Below are 20,399 nucleotides of genomic sequence, written 5' to 3'. Positions count from 1 at the left end.
GGGAGACCATCAATACTATGAAGGTGAGAGACTCTTGCATTACTCATTCTCGTCGAAACTGTAATAGGGCTAGTTACTTCATGGCTAATTTTGTTAGGTCGCAGTACCGAATTGCGTCATGGTTAGGCTCTGGCGGGAAGAGGTACCGGAGATTGTCGAACAAGATGTAAATTGAACTTCGAGTAATGCAAGAATTTTTTTCGCAAAAATAAAAACAAGAACAGACTAAGGTATGGGAGAACAGAAGGTACCCTCATCATCTCACCCACTTTTCGTCCATTTTACCTCCTCTTTATATCTTGCAAGGCCAAAACCCAGAAAAACGCACACAGCAGCACATGATGTTGATTATGAGAGGCGTGACAGCAGCCCCTTGCTTGATTTCCACGGTGGGATTAAATGTTTCTTCTGTACCCATGAAAACGTCGCGCTGGCTGCTATGATTAGACAGCACAAAAATTTGCACAGATCATGGTTGATGACAGTTTAAATCCACCCACCAAACCTGCCTTTTCCTTTATTTACTACCCCACTATAGCATACGCAGTCCCTTGATCACTCCCCCAAAAAGTTCTCCCCAACAAAGTCCTCCTCGCCATTAAACAAAGCCGCGTAGTACATAAAAATGGAACTGAAATAAACAACAAAAACGCAACAAACAAGCAGGCAGAAAACGAGAGAAGAAGGCAACGCAACGTACTCCAGAGAGAGAGAGAGCAAGCAAGGCAAGGCTCGGCGACGGCGAGAGAGATCTTTGACCGGCTCCGGTCTCTGTCGCCCCCCTCCTCTCCTTCCTCCTCATCTCATCGGCCCCGTCCGTCCGTCGCTGCCGCTGGCGGATTCCCACACGGCCGCCACCGCTGACCGCGTCTACACCAAATCCCCGCACCGATTTAACCACCCCACCCCACTCCCCTCCCCCCGTATCCCCACCCCTATCCCCCTCCCCACACACCCACACCAGACGCGCACGCCGCCCACCATTTTCTTGATTTGGTCCCTTCCCCTCTCTGCTCTGCTCTGCTCTGCGCGCAGATCTCCTCTGGTCGGCTCCGCTGTCTTTTTTCCTGATTCGGGAGCCTCGTGTGTTGGCGGGAGATGGGCAACTGCTGCGCGACGCCGCCGGCGGTGGACGGTGGCGGCGGCGGCGGCGGGAAGCAGCAGAAGGAGCCGAAGCAGAGGAAGGGCAAGAAGCCCAACCCCTTCTCGATCGAGTACAACCGGTCGGCGCCGCCGGGGGCCTCCAGGCTGGTGGTGCTGCGGGAGCCCACGGGGACGGGCCGGGACATCGCCGAGCGGTACGAGCTCGGCGGGGAGCTCGGCCGCGGGGAGTTCGGGGTCACCTACCTCTGCACGGACCGCGCCACCAGGGAGGCCCTCGCCTGCAAGTCCATCTCCAAGAAGAAGCTGCGCACCGCGGTGGACGTCGAGGACGTGCGCCGCGAGGTGGAGATCATGCGCCACCTCCCCAAGCACCCCAACATCGTCACCCTCAGGGACACGTACGAGGACGACAATGCCGTGCACCTCGTCATGGAGCTCTGCGAGGGCGGGGAGCTCTTCGACCGGATCGTCGCCAGGGGCCACTACACGGAGCGCGCCGCCGCTGTGGTCACCAAGACCATCGTCGAGGTCGTGCAGGTGAGAATAAATACCCCCTTGATTCCTTCCTTTGCCTTTTGGCTAAGCTTGTCCTCACACTCACGGGATGCGTTCATTCTGTGATGTGATCCACCGTGGAAATATTTGTTGGCTACCTGTCACATGATTCTGGTGTCTATATGTTTCATTGAATAGGTTACGATCGATCCTGTGAAGCAATCAATTTCTGCATTTGCTGTTGTCATTCGGGCTATTAGCTTATCAAGGACCACATCTTTAGCTTGGCAGTAGTAGTTAGATTGCTGCAACTTCCCTTTTTTGTCTGTTTAGTGAATAACGTGTGTACATTTGTTCACAATATCAGATGTGCCATAAGCATGGAGTGATGCACCGGGACCTCAAACCAGAGAATTTCTTGTTTGCAAACAAGAAAGAAACCGCGGCGCTGAAAGCAATTGATTTTGGCCTGTCTGTTTTTTTCACTCCAGGTACAATCTATATTTGTCGATGATATTGTCAGAGGACAGAGCTGATATAGTAGCCTGTCTTATGCTGTCTATTTTTGCCTTGTATTGTTTGCCTAATGTGCTAACTGTTCGTGATGTGTAGGTGAACGGTTCACTGAGATTGTTGGAAGTCCTTATTACATGGCTCCAGAGGTGTTAAAGAGAAACTATGGCCAAGAGGTTGATGTTTGGAGTGCAGGAGTGATTCTTTACATCCTTCTTTGTGGTGTCCCTCCATTCTGGGCAGGTCAGTTTTGTACCTGAAAATGGTCAATTGTTTTGGTGGCATCAGTCAACTACATTAAACATTTAGGATACTAAAAGTGGAGTGTGTTCTTATGTCCTGTCTGCACAAAGGGGCCATGTGTCACCTTCTACACTGAAGTTTTGTTTTCCTTATTTTGCCTCTGGGGTGACTGGCCTGTGGACTGTGGTTGAGAAAAATATATTTATCTTGTCCTATTGAATGCTCTTTCTAAGTAATATGTTTGTTGCTTCCATTTTATAATGCAGAAACTGAGCAAGGTGTTGCTCAAGCAATTATCCGGTCTGTCATTGACTTTAAAAGAGATCCATGGCCTAGGGTCTCAGATAATGCAAAAGACCTTGTCAGGGGAATGCTTAACCCAGATCCAAGGAGGCGTTTGACAGCTCAGCAAGTGCTTGGTAATAATCAGATTTCCACAAGTTAACTGTACTGTATTGCATTCCTCTGTTCTTCTTAAACGGATACAGAATTACATACCTTGTGTAAATTTCAGATGATTTCCGCCCCAAGATAATTTAATTGCATTGCTTGTGTCTCACGTCCATAATTTGTATTTTCTTCCAGATCATCCCTGGTTGCAGAATATTAAGAAGGCTCCAAATGTCAATTTGGGTGAGACAGTTAAGGCCAGACTTCAACAGTTCTCTGTGATGAACAAGTTCAAGAAGCATGCACTTAGGGTATACCTCAGTCTGACTTGAACCAATCCTCTTTCACGTTAGACTTGCTTTCTAGGAATTTGCTTACATATTTGTATTTATTACAGGTCATAGCTGAGCATCTTTCGGTAGAAGAGGTGGCCGGCATAAAGGATATGTTTGAAAAGATGGACCTGAACAAAGACAGTATGATTAATTTTGATGAACTGAAGCTTGGTCTGAATAAACTTGGCCACCAAATGCCTGATGCAGATGTCCAAATACTAATGGATGCTGTGAGTACTCATTATTTTTCTTTATTCTGAGAAACTTTTGCAACTCTTTGTTATTACACTGGAATGTTTTGTTTCTATGTAGAATCACCATCGCCACACTTTTATCAACTGAGTTTCATAAGTATCATATCAGAATTCAAAGATCATACCTGGTAAACTGGCTGAAATGGAATTGTTAGCATACTAGTGATAGAGATTGTAGAAACACCCCTCTAAGTGAGGAGCTTGTAAGGCAGTATAGCAAATGTTCTTTTAAGTTTTTCTTTCCTGAACTTGAAATGATCATTTAACATTAGATGGGTGCACTTTCTACATATTACTACGTGTTGAAGGCGAGGGGTATTTTTATCATATATTTACCATATGTGAATGTTATGCCAGGCTGACGCTGATGGAAATGGGTGCTTAGACTATGGAGAATTTGTTACTCTGTCTGTTCACCTGAAAAAGATCGGCAATGACGAACATCTGCATAAGGCATTTGGATACTTTGATCGGAACAAGAGTGGATATATTGAAATTGATGAACTCCGGGAGTCATTAGCTGATGATCTGGGACCAAATCATGAAGAGGTTATCAATGCCATCATCCGTGATGTAGACACTGATAAGGTAACTCACCAACTGGTTGGCAAAGCATACTAGTTTTGTTTCTCATCCTTTTGATTGCTATCATTTGACTCTGACTGAAATGATGAACATTGTGATTCATGAATTGTAGGATGGCAAGATAAGCTTTGATGAGTTTGTGGCAATGATGAAGGCCGGAACCGACTGGAGGAAAGCCTCGAGACAATATTCGAGAGAACGGTTCACTAGCCTCAGCTTGAAGCTGCAGAAGGACGGATCGTTGCAGATAACAAGTACCCAATAGTAGATGATAACGCAATAGGCAAGTTGTGAATTCCAGATGAAAACCAACCCTGTGTAGCTTCCTGGTTTTGTTGACAAGTATTTCTTTTGTTCATCTGGGTATTCTGTTGCGCTCTAATTTCCGCTTGGTATCCTGATGAAGCATTAGTTGATTGTTGAAGATTTATTTTGTACGTAGATTGTGTGATCCAGACCATCACAAAAAGTACTACGCCTTTGATGAAAGGTAGTGTACAAGAGAAAGAGGAAAAAGTTTGTGGATGTATGCATTTCCTCTCTTCTGTTGACCATAATGTTTTGTTCATCTGTTTGGTTGGTAGTATATTCTGAAGCTGAAAGGGTGAAAGTAAAATTGACAGCTTAATTCCTAATAAAATCACATACTCCCTCGTTCCAAAGTAATTGTCATAAATTTGAACTAAAACCAACGACACTTCTTGAAGCAGCACAAAGGTTGTGGAGGAGCAACTTCACCTTGCTGCTACAATGTGTACAACACAAGTGTTGAAGGAACAGCTTCAACGTGCTGCGCTAGATATCGCTCTAGAGGCGAATGTAGGCTGATAGGGCAGCAAGAGTTCTATCCAGAACTCCTAGGGCACAAGATCTACTCCAAGATCTTAGATAAGAACAACAAGTTCTATTATAGGTAGGGGTACATAGTCTGCCTACAAAGTAGAGGTGAGAACCTCTATTTATAGGGCTTTGGGAAGCCTTCACATACTTCTACTTATAGCTGGAATACTCTAGAAACATTATTTAAGGTTCACCATTCTACTCATAGGTACTCACAACTAGAAGACTCTAGAAAACAGTAGGTAGGATAAAGAAAAGAAAACAAATACTAGACCACAACAGAAGTATCTAGAAGTAGCCAAACAGATTTGACATATGATTATATTTTCATGTTCCTCATCTATTGTTCCTCATCATTCTCCCCTGGTTGTTTGAAACTCGCCCTCGAGTTATCTTCATAGAGCGCTTCTTCTGGATGGTAGAGAGTCAAGTCCGCCACATTGAAAGTGTTGGAGATACCCATGTCACTTGGAAGATCTATCATATAAGCATTATCATTTATCTTCCTCACGATAGAGAAGGGCCCATACCTTCGCTGCCTAAGTTTCCCTTTAACACCTAAAGGCAGCCTCTCTTTTCGAAGGTAGACCATCACCTTATCACCGACTTGAAATGATTTTGGCCTCCTTTTGCAATCAGCAAGTTGTTTATATTTCTGATTTTGTGCTTCCAAAGCGCCGCGAATCTCTTCAAATAACTCGGTGTAATTATCAACAAAGGACAATGCTGATTTTGAGTTTCCCCTTGATGGCAGCTTCACCAGGTCCACCACATGTGTTGGAACTTTAGTGTAGACAATGAAAAAAGGGCTCTTTCCTGTGGATCTATGCTTGGAGTTATTGTAGGAGAACTCTGTAAGAGATAAAGCCAAATCCCATTGCCCCTTTCTTTCTCCACAAATGCAACGGATCAGATTACCCAAAAACTTGTTCACCACTTCCGTTTGTCCATCTGTTTGTTGATGAGCAGTGCTAGAAAATTTCAATTCAGTGTTGAATTGCTTCCACAAAGTGAGCCAAAATGCAGCAAGAAACTTGCTATCACGGTCTGAGACAATGGACCTCGAAACTCCATGAAGTCTGACCACTTCTCGAAAGAATAGGTTTGCCACATGATGAGCATCCGTTGTCTTGCAGCATGGGATGAAATGAGCCATCTTAGAGAATCTATCCACGACCACAAATACAGCATCACTTCCTCGTCTTGTTCTTGGCAAGCCCAAGACGAAGTCCATAGAAATGTCCTCCCATGGAGCAACAGGAACAGGCAAAGGCATGTATAACCCTGTGTTCTGGATTTGGCCTTTGCAGGTCTGACATACGGGGCACCGTTGAACGAACTTTCCAGCATCTCTCTTTAGTTGTGGCCAAAAGTAGCGAGCTTCCAGGTTAGCGATAGTCTTGTCCCGTCCAACATGGCCATTAAGATCACTTGAATGGAGCTCTCTAACCAGCTTGTCACGTAGAGAACTTCTTGGAATGCACAAACGATCATTTTTGAAGAGATATCCATCTTGCATCAAATAGTCACCACCTAATGGTTGGCCCCTTGCGTGCTTTACCCAAACATGGCCAAAGTCTTCGTCACCCTCATACAACTCCTTTATTTGATCCATGCCCGGAAGTTCAGCTTCAAAAGAAGTCAAGAGGCATGCACGACAACTCAAAGCATCGGCCACTCTGTTAGTTATTCCAGATTTATGCACGATGAGATAGTTAAACCTCTCAAGATATGCTGCCCATCTTGCTAGCATGCGGCCAACATGCTTTTGATTTCTAAAATGCTTCAAGGATTGATGGTCGCTATAAACAATGAACTCTTTAGGCAGCAAATAGACTTCCCAAGTTCTCAACGCTCTGAAAACGGCGTATAATTCTTGCTGATAGGTACTCCATTTCTGTTTAGCTTCACTTAACTTCTCACTAAAGAAAGCAATGGGCTTCCTTTCTTGAGATAGGAAAGCTCCAATGCCTACTCCACTTGCATCACACTCCAACTCAAAAGTCTTGTTGAAATCAGGTAGTACCAAGACAGGAGCTTGTGATAGCTTTTGTTTAATCTCATTGAAGCTAGCTTCAGCTGCTTCTGCCCATTGGAACTTTCCTTTCTTCAAACACTTGGTAATTGGTGCCATGATAGTGCTGAAATTCTGAACAAATCGCCTATAGAAAGTTGCAAGGCCATGAAAGTTTCTTACCTCAGAAATGGTCTTAGGAGTTGGCCATTCTCGGATTGCTTCAACCTTAGAATCATCAACACGAATGCCGTCACATGTTATGACGAATCCTAGGAAAAGAAGTTGTGTTTGCAGGAAAACACATTTCTTCAAGTTGACGTAGAGCTCATTTTCCCTTAGTACTTCTAGCACCTTCCGAATGTGATCAAAGTGTTCATCCTCATCCTTGCTATAGATCAAGATGTCATCGAAATAGACCACAACAAAGTGGGATAAGAAGGGTCTAAGGACTTGATTCATTAAGTGCATAAAGGTACTTGGTGCATTTGAGAGTCCAAATGGCATGACTAGCCATTCAAACAACCCTTCCTTTGTCTTGAAGGCGGTTTTCCATTCATCCCCGGGTCTTATACGGATTTGATGATATCCACTTCTTAAATCTAGCTTTGTGAACACTCTTGCTCCACTAAGCTGATCCAACATATCATCCAGACGGGGAATAGGGAATCTATACCTTACGGTGATCTTGTTAACGGCTCTACTGTCCGTACACATGCGCCAAGATCCATCTTTCTTTGGCGCGAGTAGGGCTGGTACAGCATGTGGGCTAATACTTTCTCGAATGTGCCCCTTTTGCAACAATTCCTCCACTTTCTCCTTCAATATACCATGCTCCTTTGGGCTCATTCGATAGTGTGGAAGATTAGGAAGACTTGCTCCCGGAATTAAGTCAATTCTATGTTGAATTCCTCTCATCAGTGGCAAGCCATGTGGCTCCCCAAGTATGTTATGAAATTTTGCCAATAAACCACGTACCTTTGCTGGAATTTCAACAGTCAGGTGCTCTTCTCCCTTTACAGCAAGTGCAGCACACAAATCTGCCTCCTTCAAGTCTTCCATAAACTCATGAGAGGTATGGGAGATAGTTAACATAGTTTTCCCCTCCTCCTTAGAGGTATTACCTTCGGGTTTGTTTGGTAAGATAATGATCCTTCTCTTGTTCCAAATGAAAGAGTAAGAATTTTCCTTGCCCTTGTGTGTAGTATCCACATCAAATTTCCAAGGCCTCCCAAGAAGAACATGGCTGGCATCCATGTCAACCACATCACACAACACATTTGAGCGATAATGCTTACCCAAAGAAAGTGGCAGGTTGCATTGTTTGGTGATCCTCATATTCACTCCTTTCTTGATCCATCCAATAGTGTAGGGATTTGGATGATCATGGGTTTCAAGCTTTAAATGGTCCACCAACTTCTGGGAGATAAGATTCTCGCAGCTGCAACTATCAATCACTAGTTTGCATACCTTGCCATTCACCGTGCATTTGCTCTCAAATATTTTCTTCCGTTGTGTGTCATCGAGTTGTGGTGTGGAACATAGGACACGCTGGATCACACATACCACCTCTTCACCTTCTTCTTGACAAACCTCTTGTCCGCTTCAGATTCGTATTCTTCCTCATCGCTTTCACTATCATGGATAGTCGTGTTAACAAATTTCCTTAGTGGGCAGCCGCTGGATATGTGTCCCTCTTTACCACATTTATAGCACTTTGGACCTTCATTTGCCTTACCCTTGCCTCTAGTTTGCTTCGGGATGGGCTGTTTTGTCTTTGGTGGAGTGGTCTTTTCTTCCACTCTATTAGGTTGGCTCCTAGATGAGCCTTCGGTATGAGGATATGGAGGATATGGAGCCTTAGTTGTCTTTCTCATCCTCACAAACCTCTCGGCCTTTAAGGCTAGAGCTTGTGCTTGATCAACGGACCAGATTTGTTGCATCATCAATCGATCTTGAATAGCATCATTGAGACCATTGACGTACCTTGCAACTTGTTGCTCTTCAGTTTCAGCAAGGTTGCACCTCACTTGTAGCCTTAGAAACTCCTCCATGTAATCTGAAACAGTCCTATTTCCTTGAGCACAATTTTGAAATTGGATAAATAGGATCTGGTCATAATCAGCGGGCAAAAATCTCCCTTTCAAGAGGCCTTTCATTTGTCGCCAAGTTCTAACACGAGGTTCTCCTCTCAGCCTGCGCTCCTCTTGAACGTGATGCCACCATGCACCGGCTCCTCCTTTCAGTTTGTATGCGACCAAAGGAACTCTACGATCTTCCGGAACCTCCATGACCTCAAAGAAAGTCTCCACTTCATATAACCAATCCAGGCACCCTTCAATGTCAACATTTCCATTAAAACTTGGGATCTCAGCTTTCACCTTGTATGTATCTCTTGCATATGTAGGGTTGGGTGCTCTCCGATATGCGTAGAGATTTGGCTCTTCAAGGGCATCATCATATTCTTCACCTTCAGAAGCCTCAACATAAATTGGCCTTCTTGAAGCACGTTGAACAACATGCTGTCGTGGCGGTCTTGCTCCAAGATTACCTCTCCTTCTTCCTTGATGAACATCTTCCTCTTCTTTAGATGAATCTCCTTCATTGGTAGCAGGGGGGACACCCTTTCTTATCATCTCAACCAGCTGGTCAAATCTCCTATTAAGATCTTCACGCAGCTCTTTGATTTGTTGTTCAGCAGCATCCATCCTCTTCTCCAATTGCTCCATTGCTTGCTGCAACTTACTCTCGAAGAGGACAACAAGAACGATTATGGGTCAATGAGGCTCTGATACCACCTGAAGCAGCACAAAGTTTGTGGAGGAGCAACTCCACCTTGCTGCTACAATGTGTACAACACAAGTGTTGAAGGAACAGCTTCAACGTGCTGCGCTAGATATCGCTCTAGAGGCGAATGTAGGCTGATAGGGCAGCAAGAGTTCTATCCAGAACTCCTAGGGCACAAGATCTACTCCAAGATCTTAGATAAGAACAACAAGTTCTATTATAGGTAGGGGTACATAGTCTGCCTACAAAGTAGAGGTGAGAACCTCTATTTATAGGGCTTTGGGAAGCCTTCACATACTTTTACTTATAGCTGGAATACTCTGGAAACATTATTTAAGGTTCACCATTCTACTCATAGCTACTCACAACTAGAAGACTCTAGAAAATAGTAGGTAGGATAAAGAAAAAAAAGAAATACTAGACCACAACAGAAGTATCTAGAAGTAGCCAAACAGATTTGACATATGATTATATTTTCATGTTCCTCATCTATTGTTCCTCATCACTTCTGAAGTACAACCACGACACTTGTTTTGTAACGGAGGAAGTATATCTTGAATTCAAAAGCAGCATTTCGGACATGTGACATGAAAATGCAAAATCTGTATACACAATTTAATTGGGAGGGTCTATATATGTTACTCTGTAAGTATTGGGAGGGTGTATTATTCTGCAAGTATCACTGTAGAGGATCTATGCACAGATTCATCAATCACCAAAGCTTGACAACATAATCGATAACTATATTATGATAGCTGAGCACGCCGAGTTTACTTTTTCCAGTGCTCAGAGCCTGTTACAGTCTGTTAGCCAGAAACAGTCTGTGCATGTGACGAACGAAACGGGTGGATTTGAACACCTAAAGTTGGACTTGATAGCTGGTCAAGAATCTATGGCATTTGCATAGGCACGGAGCAAAGGATGACTCATTAAACATAGCCAGAAAAATCGTTGGATCTGGTCGGCACAAGTTGCAGTCTCGTTGGTTGGCACGGGTATTTCATACTGTATTTGCGACCGAAAGGGAGTTGCCGTCCTCTATCAGCAGCCAGCAGAGGCAGATTAGGTCCGGGGGCATTGGATGTTTGGACCAGTTCGAGTTGTCTTTGACCTGTGTGTTCTCGGCTGATGTCGCACGGGGCCTTTCGTTCGCCTGGTCTCTGTCGACGGACAACGCTACACCTACGTAAATTCTTTTACGTACCGTACGAAGAGGCTTAGGTGGAGATGTTTGATTGGGAAAGAAAAGAGAGGGGGCCCCACCCAGTGAAAATCAGGGGGGCTGATTAGTTAGCGATGGAAGGCTTACGTAGCTTTTCGTAAAGGCATACGTAGGTCTAGCATCGAAACTGCTGCACACACGATGAATAGTGTGGACGTCAATTGCACGATGGCCCATCCTAGCGATGTGCTGCTGTCTGTTGCATGCATGGACGGCTGGATTGTCTCGTCGTGCAAACATCGTGCATATACTGTCGTGTGTATAGCAGTGTTGGTCTAGCATTTTTGCTCTGTCGACGTTGCATCCCGCGTGATCTTCTTATCTGGTCAGCATCTTCTGCTGCTGCTGTTATGTATGAACACGTCGTGGACCCGGCGACACTTCTGTCAACAAATGCTATGTACTGTAGTGCTGAAAGGTGGTCTGAAGTTGATCAGTCAACGACGATGATGTCGGTGATGCAGCCAATGGGAGTAAAGTTCGTTGGTCTTGGGATTTCAAGCTGAAGCACTATTGGTTATTGTCTTCTTGATGACGAGATGTCACCTTTCAAGCCAAGTTGCGCTAGAAATCACCCGGGATCAAGGGAACTTGTATTTTCTAGCGACAGCTTACCTCAAACGCTGTAGCAGATGCACCTGAGATGCTATTGATACCTATACCCCTCAGCAACCAGAAGATGCACCTCAGTTGCTATTGATACTTTATGTTGAAAATCCGCTCAAGATTTTATACACGCAAGCACGCATTTACCATGGGCGGAGACAGGCCCCAGGCAGCCCGGGCGGCTGCCTGGGGCGTGAGGCCCATCTTGCTTGTACACTGTAGCAAAGTGAAGGCGGCATGGGGCGTGAGGCCCATTCTCCAAAAGCTGCCTGCCTGTGCGTCGACTTGGAGTCTTGGACGAACACAAACCAACCGGCTGCCCGCCGCCCGTTCCCCCGGCCTGGGCGAACCATAGGCGTCAGGTGGTTGCGTGGCCTGCGTCCCTGCCCGCTGGCGCAACTCGCCGCCGCCGCCTGCTGGCTGCCGTCGTACCTACCCAGCCGACCAGCTCCGTCCCCTTCGATCCCCTTCTACGGCATCAGGTTGTGCCGCTGCGGGCTGCTGCCCTGTCCGACGAGGCGGCGACCCCGGCAAGGCGGCAGGCTGCCCGGCATCTGGCGAGCTGCAGCACAGAGCAAACAGCAGAGCAGGAGCAAAGGTATCCCTTCCTAGTTCTCTTCGCTGTATAGCTCTGTTCGGTGGTGTTAGACTTCGTATTGTAGCCCTACTGTGTAACCATACCTTATTGGTATTGGACTTGTATGTCATCATTATATATATGTGATAGGCCACCCCTTTGAGGGTTGAGCCAGTTCCCCCAAAACCTACGTTTTATATGGTATCGAGTCTAACCTAGGTCCTCCACCTCCACCCCACCCGCCGCCGCCGCCGCACCAAAACCCTAAACCCTTGGGCTGCCGCCGCCGGCGCCATGACCGCTTCCGCTTCAGGCGCTGCCAGCTCCGGGTCTATCCCCGCGTCGCTTGCCGCCCACCTCAACCTCCCACCTCGCCCCTGGCTCCGTCAGTGCCTCAGTTCTTCGGCACCACCGCCGTCGGCTCCTTGTTTTCAGCGCCGATCCCACCATCACCGCCCGCGATGGCCTCCTCTGGATCCTCCTCGACACTCGCCGTCATCCCGGCGACCTCGGGGGAGACGCTGCCCACGGAGCCACCCGCGACCTCGCTCACGGCACCACCCGCGGCATCGTTCGCGGTCGTGGATCCTGTCGCGGCTCCACCGCCAATCGTCCCTGCTGCTGGCGCAATCACGCCCACTGGGCCGTTCCACTTTGACAACTTGATCGCCATCCGACTCACGCCGGACAACTACTTGTTCTGGCGCACCAAGGTCCTACCGCTGCTATGCAGCCAGTCTCTCCTCAGGTTTGTTGATGGTTCGCTACCGTGTCCTCCGCAGGTCATCCCTACCGTCCACGGCCCGGCCATCAACCCGGAACACCGTATGTGGGTGCAGCAGGACCATGCAATCCTCTCTGCCATCCAGGGTTCCCTTGGCGATGGGGTCGCTGGCCTTTGTCTCTTCGCGGCCACCTCCATGGACGCATGGACGACCCTGGAGCACGCCTTTGCCCAGGTCTCTACCTCCCGCTCGATGGCCCTTCGCAGCGAACTCGCCGACATCAAGAAGCTGGACTCCTCCGCTACGACCTACTTCAACAAGATGAAGGTGCTGGCGGACACGCTCACCTCTATTGGTCGGCCGCTTAGCGACGAGGAGTTCGCCGGCTTCGTCATCAAAGGCCTCGATGCCGACTACGACAATCTCGCCGAGGCCGTCCACAACGCCAAGCCAGCGATGCCTCCTCACGAGCTCTACTCACGCCTCCTCTTCACCGAGCAACGCGTCGAGGCTCGTCGCTCCTCCGCCATCATCACTGCCCAGCCGGCGGCCTTCTGGGCCTCTCGTGGCCAGCTCCCATCTGCCCCGTCACCTGGCAAGGCAGCCCCGCCCCCTGCATCGACCCTGGGTGGGGGCCCTAACACTAGGGTGGTGTGCTAGCTATGTGGTCGTGAACGCCATGTCGCCTCCAAGTGTCACCGCCGCTTTCAGAGGAGCTTCCTTGGCATCGGCAACGACGGCAAGGGCAACGAGCGCCAGTTTGCCATGGCAGACTTTGGTCCTCCCACCACCGCCCCGGCTGCCCACATCGCTGCCGCCCCGTCTGCCCACATCGCCGCCAAGGGCAAGGACCCGCGCGTCGAGCAGGGATACACACCATCCTACCCTATTGATCCAGCCTGGTACATGGACACCGGCGCCACGGATCACATGACGAACGAGCTCAACAAACTCTCCACCTACCAGCCCTACTACGGGCACGATCAGGTTCACACCGCCAATGGTGTAGGTATGCCCATCTCTCATATTGGCCAAGCATCTCTTTTAACTAGTCATCCCTCTAGGCAGCTCCATCTTCGTAATGTTTTACGGGTACCCTCGGTAACTCGTAATCTTTTATCTGTCCCTAAGCTCACCCTTGATAATCATGTCCTATGTGAATTTCACCCTTTTAATCTTTTTGTTAAGGATCGAGCAACCCGGGATGTTCTGCTTAGTGGCCGGTTGAGCCAAGGCTTGTACCGTTTGGAGGATCCATCCGCCCCGTGCGTCTTCAGCGGTGTTCGTGTGTCGCCTTCCCAGTGGCACTCTCGCTTTGGTCACCCCGCCACACCCATCGTTCGCCACATAATCCACCATCATGAGCTGCCATTAGTGTCTAGCAATAAAGAGATGTCCGTGTGTGATGCCTGTCAGCAAGGCAAGAGTCATCAGCTACCTTTTGTTTCATCTACTAGAGAAGTAAAGAACCCTCTTGAAATTGTGTTTTCTGATGTGTGGGGTCCGACACAAACATCTGTTAGTGGTCACAACTATTATGTCAGTTTTGTTGATGCCTATAGTCGCTTCACTTGGCTTTATCTTCTTAAGCGCAAATCTGATGTGTTTGATATATTCATACAGTTTCAATTGCATGTTGAACGTCTACTCAAGCATAAAATTATCCATGTTCAATCAGATTGGGGGGGGGGGGGGCGAATATCGCAACCTCAACACCTTCTTTAATAAGCTTGGGATCTCTCATCGTTTATCATGCCCGCATACACATCAGCAGAATGGCGCTGTTGAGCGCAAACATCGCCATATAGTTGAGACCGGCCTCACACTTCTTGCTCATGCTTCTGTACCCTTTCGTTTTTGGAGTGATGCTTTTGCTACCGCGTGATTACCTACGCGTGTTCTTAATATGAAAACTCCGACTGAGCTTCTCTTAGGTGAAACTCCTGACTATACCTTTTTTAAGGTGTTCGGGTGTGCCTGCTGGCCTCATCTTCATCCTTATAATGATCGCAAACTTGAGTTTCGCTCCAAAAAGTGTGTGTTCTTAGGCTATAGTTCTCTCCATAAAGGCTACAAGTGTCTCCATGTCCCAACCAATCGAGTCTACATATCTCGGGATGTTGTTTTTGATGAGACCGTCTTCCCCTTTTCTGCCATGCCTCAGTCATCCACCACAACACCTTCTATGCATTCATCTCCTCTTATGCCTGGCCAATTTGAAGATGTTGCATATTCGCCTGTGTTGTTACCTAATCATGGTGCAGGAATTGGACGTGGAGCTTGCCTGGAACTCCTCCCTGACGGACCCGCTACGTCGCCTGTGGTGCACGTCGATCGGCCGGTGCACGCACCGCCTCCGCCCTCGACCCCGCACCAGGCGCCCCGTCTCCAACCGCGCCTGGGCCGGAGCCCATGCTGGCTACTGCGACCAGGCCAGAGCCTGCGACGGCCTCCTCTGAGCAGTCTCCATCGCCACCTCCTCGCCCGGACTCCCCTCCATCATCGCCCTCGCCATTCGCGCGGGCGTCCTTGGTGCCTACTTCGCCCGGGTCTGCAGCGGCTCACACGCCGCCGGGGCCTATGTCGCCTGGCCTGCTATCGCCTGGTCCGCCGTCGCCCGGCCCGACGTCACCCGGTCCTTCTTCACCGGAGTCCCCTGGACCAGCCTCACCTGCTCCGGACATCCTGCCGGCCCCGGTGTTTGCTCCCCCGCGGCGTCCACACACTCGCAGCCGCAGTGGCATTGTTCGTCCCAAGGAGCGCACCGATGGCACGGTCACCTATCTTGCTGCTTGCCTGGCTCATGCTGTGGATGATCCAATCGCTGAACCACGCAGTTATCGAGCCGCTATGAGTATTCCACACTGGAGGGCTGCTATGGAACAAGAATATCATGCTCCTATGAAGAATATGACCTGGACACTTGTTCCCCCTCCGTCTCGCGTCAACATCCTTGATTCGAAGTGGGTGTTCAAGGTGAAGAAACATGCAGATGGTTCCATTGAGAGCTACAAAGCGTGCCTCGTGGCTAAGGGCTTTAAACAGCGTCAGGGCCTGGACTATGAGGATACATTCAGCCCAGTTGTCAAGCCTACCACTATTCGACTTCTTCTGTCTCTGGCAGTTTCTCGCGGATGGTCTCTCTGCCAGCTTGATGTGCAGAACACTTTTCTTCATGGATTGCTTGAAGAAGAGGTTTACATGCGACAGCCACCTGGATTTGTTGATCACACTCAGCCTCATCATCTCTGTCATCTGACGAAGGCCATATATGGACTGAAGCAGGCTCCCCGTGCCTGGCATGCTCGCTTGGCTTCAGCTCTACGCACTCATGGGTTCATTCCTTCGACGGCTGATACTTCACTGTTCTTGTTTCAGCGACCGAGTGTGACCATGTACCTCCTTGTGTATGTGGATGATATTTTCCTGGTGAGCTCATCTCCGACGGCTGCTGATGCTCTTGTGACTGCACTTGGTCGTGATTTTGCAGTTAAGGATTTGGGACAGCTTCATTTCTTCCTGGGTATTGAGGTCGCTCATCAGTCTCATGGCAGTTTGGCTCTCACCCAGAAGAAGTACTCTCTTGATCTCTTGCGCCGTGCTGGTATGCTCAAGTGCAAGCCATCGCCTACGCCCATGTCCTCCACTGACACCCTTTCTGCTGCTGATGGTGCTCTTCTCTCTCCTGAGGATGCTACTGAGTACAGGAGTATTGTTGGTGGCCTGCAATATCTGACGGTCACGCGTCCTGATCTCTCCTTTGCGGTTAACAGGGTGTGCCAGTATCTTCATGCTCCCACTGATGTACACTGGTGTGCTGTGAAGCGCATACTGCGTTATGTGCAGCTCACTGTCTCCTTTGGTCTTCACCTGCGCCCCAGTTCCTCCGGAGTTCTTTCTACATTCTCTGATGCTGATTGGGCTGGGTGTCCAGATGATAGGCGATCCACGGGGGGACATGCTGTGTTCTTGGGTCCTAATCTGATTGCCTGGAGTGCACGCAAGCAAGCCACTGTTTCCCGCAGCAGCACAGAAGCTGAGTACAAGTTGGTTGCCAATGCAACTGCTGAACTTATATGGATTGAGTCCCTACTTCGAGAGCTAGGAGTTGCTCAGCCACATCCTTTGGTCCTTTGGTGTGACAACATCGGTGCTACGTTTCTGTCGTCAAACCCGGTGTTCCATGCACGGACTAAACACATTGAGATTGACTATCATTTTGTGAGGGAACGTGTTGCACAGAAGCTACTACAAGTCAGGTTTATCTCTTCAAAAGATCAACTTGCGGACATCTTCACCAAGCCTCTACCTTCTCCCATGTTTGAGGTCTGTAGGTGCAATCTCAACCTCCTAGATACTTCAGGAGTGAGTTGAGATTGAGGGAGGGTGTTAGACTTCGTATTGTAGCCCTACTGTGTAAACCATACCTTATTGGTATTGGACTTGTATGTCATCATTATATATATATGTGATGTCCACCCCTTTGAGGGTTGAGCCAGTTCCCCCAAAACCTACGTTTTACAGGTGGAGGCGTGGAGCTCTGTTCTGAACTTCTGATGTATAGCTTTTAGGAACTAGGAATGTAGTAGTATCTGTCATGTAGCAGGCTACTCCAGATTAGTCCTAATCTTGTAAGCATGCCCCCCCTCACTTAGGATTCACTAGATAACCTACATTCCATTGTTGTTGCTTGCGTTTTACATTGATTTTCGTCAACTGAAAATGTTTATCTCAACCACAATGTTAAGAAATTAGGTCGAACTTACTAAGTGTATCCAATGCGTGTTTAGTATTTGACCTATGTGCATCTATGTAACGGGTTCATTAGGTAGAGTTCCTTGTACGTTCACTGTATTTTCAAACGAAATTATGACAATTTCAACAGTCTGGAGTGTACTATTGGGCTTTCTATATATCCAGTTATCCACTTGCCACTTGGTGGCCTGTGATCTGGGCAAGACTAGCAATCTTTCACAATGTTTGCAATTAAAAATCAGCATATTGTACATGCTGTGGGATTGATTAAAACCACATTGGATATAAGGCAGAATGGTTGGGATGAGTTTTGTAAAAGGTAACACACTTTTGTGTCAAATACAACATTGTAGTGCCAAATATGGAAGATACAAGAACTACTAATTGGCGTTCAAGGACTTGGGGTGGGTAATTGGTAGCTTACAACCATCATTTCAAAAATGAAATATTCAGTATGTTGCATGATTAATTTATTGTGGAGTTAGCATTGATTTTAGCTATTGCAACCGCAACAGCAGAAAAGGCCTTCTCAGCAATGAGCATTATCAAGACTAGATTGAGGAACAAAATAGGTGATGATTGGATGAATCATTGAACGGTATGTTACATTGAGCAAGATGTATTTGTGAGTATTGAAGAATCAAAGATCATTGAGCGATTTCAAGGTTATCACAATCGCAAATGCCTTTTGCCTCATCCTGGATGTAAGCTTTCACATTTTGCGTCTGTTATTAACTATTTTTATCTGCTATATTATGCACTGATTTGCATTTCAAAATTTATCATTGAAGGTTTAGCTTCTTCTGCTATTGAAGATGTAGTCATGGGAGGCTCAGATCAACCAATCCTTTGATTTAGTATCAATCTTTTGTATCTTCTATATATGCTACATATTGTCTTTTGATTTATCTTGCTTTATTAGTTGACCCATCAAGGAACAAATGCTGCCATTGAATATTATGTTTGGTTTCTTATTAGTTATGCAACATAGATTGACTTTCTTATGCCTTGAAACTGGAGTTTTTTGGGTAGTTTTTAGCCCTTAGTTTCTCGCATGGGGCGTCAGCCAATCCTGGCTCCGCCACTGCATGTACGCACACCCTACCCCCATTAGTATATCCGAGAGACTGAACCGGCACGTCACCAATGCCATGTCTAGGACTTGAACCAGGCCGAAGACCGGCCTATGGCAAGTAGGGCTATAGCCCCAGGTCTAGAAATGATGGCCCTTGTAATTTCTTCTTAGGAAATACCAAAAAAATCATCAAAGCGCATCAGTCAAGATACATAGCCCTAGGCATAATCCGATGCTAGCTCCGCCTCTGACTTGAACCCAGATGGGTTGATTCCACCACATGGAACCTAACCATCTGAGTTACGTCCAGTTCGCAAAATAAACCGCCTTTTTCCTCAACAAATCACGTTGACAAAGTGGGGATCTCTAACAAGCATTATCTTTTCTTTTTGCCAAAGGGCATGAGGCCACACATTAAGTAGCGCAAACACTTACAAAAAATACTTTTACATGAATTGAAAAATGCATCTAAATTGCTAGGGGTGCCGAAGTCTTCTTCTTCCTACATCAATCGACGGCGCACCATGTTGCCATTTCTGATTCTCCGTCTCAGTGGAGCAAACTTATTCAAACCTAGGAGCTTGTAGAAGCAGCGACATTTTTTTTGTACTCTGTATATTCCTTTCTTTATTTGTTTGTCACTGTAATAAACTTTCGATATGTACCATTCTTTGTTGTAAGTTGTTAAGCATCAAACAGAGCATATTTATAGTTCAACAAGTGGAAAAGTGGCTAGCATGACAAGTCAAACTTGGGTGACTGACAAGGCAGCAACTATGCTTAAGAAAGATCCAACCATTTGTCTTGTGAAGATACTTAAAGAATTACAGGATGAGCATCATGTCACATTTGATTATCACACAGTGTGGAAAGGCAAACATAAGGCGACGACCAACTTGTATGGAAGTTGGGAAGAAAATTCTAGGATGTTGTACAACTACAAGGGCGAGATAGAATTGAGGTCTCCAGGCAGTATTGTAGAGATTGGTACAACAACAGTTGAAGGTGAAGTACATTTCAGCAATCTATTTATTGCTTTCAAGCCTTGCATAGATGGGTTTCTGAATGGATGTAGGCCATTTATTATATATTCAACTCACTTAAATGGCAAATGAAATGGTCAGCTAGTTGTAGTCACTGCCTTGGGTGGTCACAGTTGGATGTTTCCGATGGCGTATGGCTTTATTGAGTATGAAAATGGAGATAATTGCTTCATGAATCAATTGAAGAAGCCAATAGGGGAGCCTCCAGTATTGGCTGTTTGTACCGATGCTTGCGGGTTTCCCTCAAGATGAGCAACGTGAGTGCTTTAGGCATATGTGGCATAATTTTTAGAAATATTTTCATGGTGATGTGTTTGGGCGGTTGTGTCCTGCTGCTAGGGCACATAGGGCGGAAGAATATCAACATCACATGGCAAAGGTGTTTCATGCATCTGGGAAAGTATATCCTTACCTTAGGGATTACCATATTCTGTTATGGATAAGGTGCATGTTTGACCCTGACATCAAGTGTGACTACATATATAACAATCTTGTCAAGTGTTTTAATGCTTGGGTGCGAGATATCAAGGAATTGCCGATTGTTCAGCTAGCTGATAAGATTAGAGAGATGATTATGGACCTATTTAGACAGAGGAGAATGATTGGAAAGAAAATTCTAGGGACAATACCGCCATTTCTCATACACCAATTCAATACAAAGACTGGGGGACTAGGACATCTCAAGGCTAAAGCATCAGGTGATTGGAGTGGAGATGAGAAATGTTAACAAAAGGGATGAAAGATATGTCGTCAAAACACTCACACATGAGTGTACATGTCTGCAATGGCAGCACACGGGCAAGCTTTGTGACCATGCACTAGCCTTCATAAATGTT

The 20,399-nt window shown here is 46.9% G+C and overlaps 1 protein-coding gene across 1 annotated transcript; it reads left to right on the top strand.

Annotated features, from left to right (window-relative positions):
* The first annotated feature begins 653 nt into the window (after window positions 1–653).
* LOC109754466 (calcium-dependent protein kinase 20) lies at window positions 654–4,448 on the top strand. Its single transcript, XM_020313373.4, has 8 exons — window positions 654–1,641; window positions 1,967–2,090; window positions 2,212–2,355; window positions 2,622–2,774; window positions 2,941–3,056; window positions 3,143–3,310; window positions 3,692–3,922; window positions 4,032–4,448. Exons 1-8 carry the CDS (start codon window positions 1,099–1,101, stop codon window positions 4,182–4,184), a joined length of 1,632 nt encoding a protein of 543 aa, XP_020168962.1. The 5' UTR covers window positions 654–1,098; the 3' UTR covers window positions 4,185–4,448.
* The last annotated feature ends 15,951 nt before the right edge of the window (window positions 4,449–20,399 follow it).

The sequence above is a fragment of the Aegilops tauschii genome, chromosome 2, assembly GCF_002575655.3.
Source record: "Aegilops tauschii subsp. strangulata cultivar AL8/78 chromosome 2, Aet v6.0, whole genome shotgun sequence".
In the NCBI taxonomy this organism is placed as follows: Eukaryota; Viridiplantae; Streptophyta; class Magnoliopsida; order Poales; family Poaceae; genus Aegilops; species Aegilops tauschii.
Note: the sequence above shows the minus strand (reverse complement) of the source record. Positions and strands in the feature narration are given on the sequence as shown.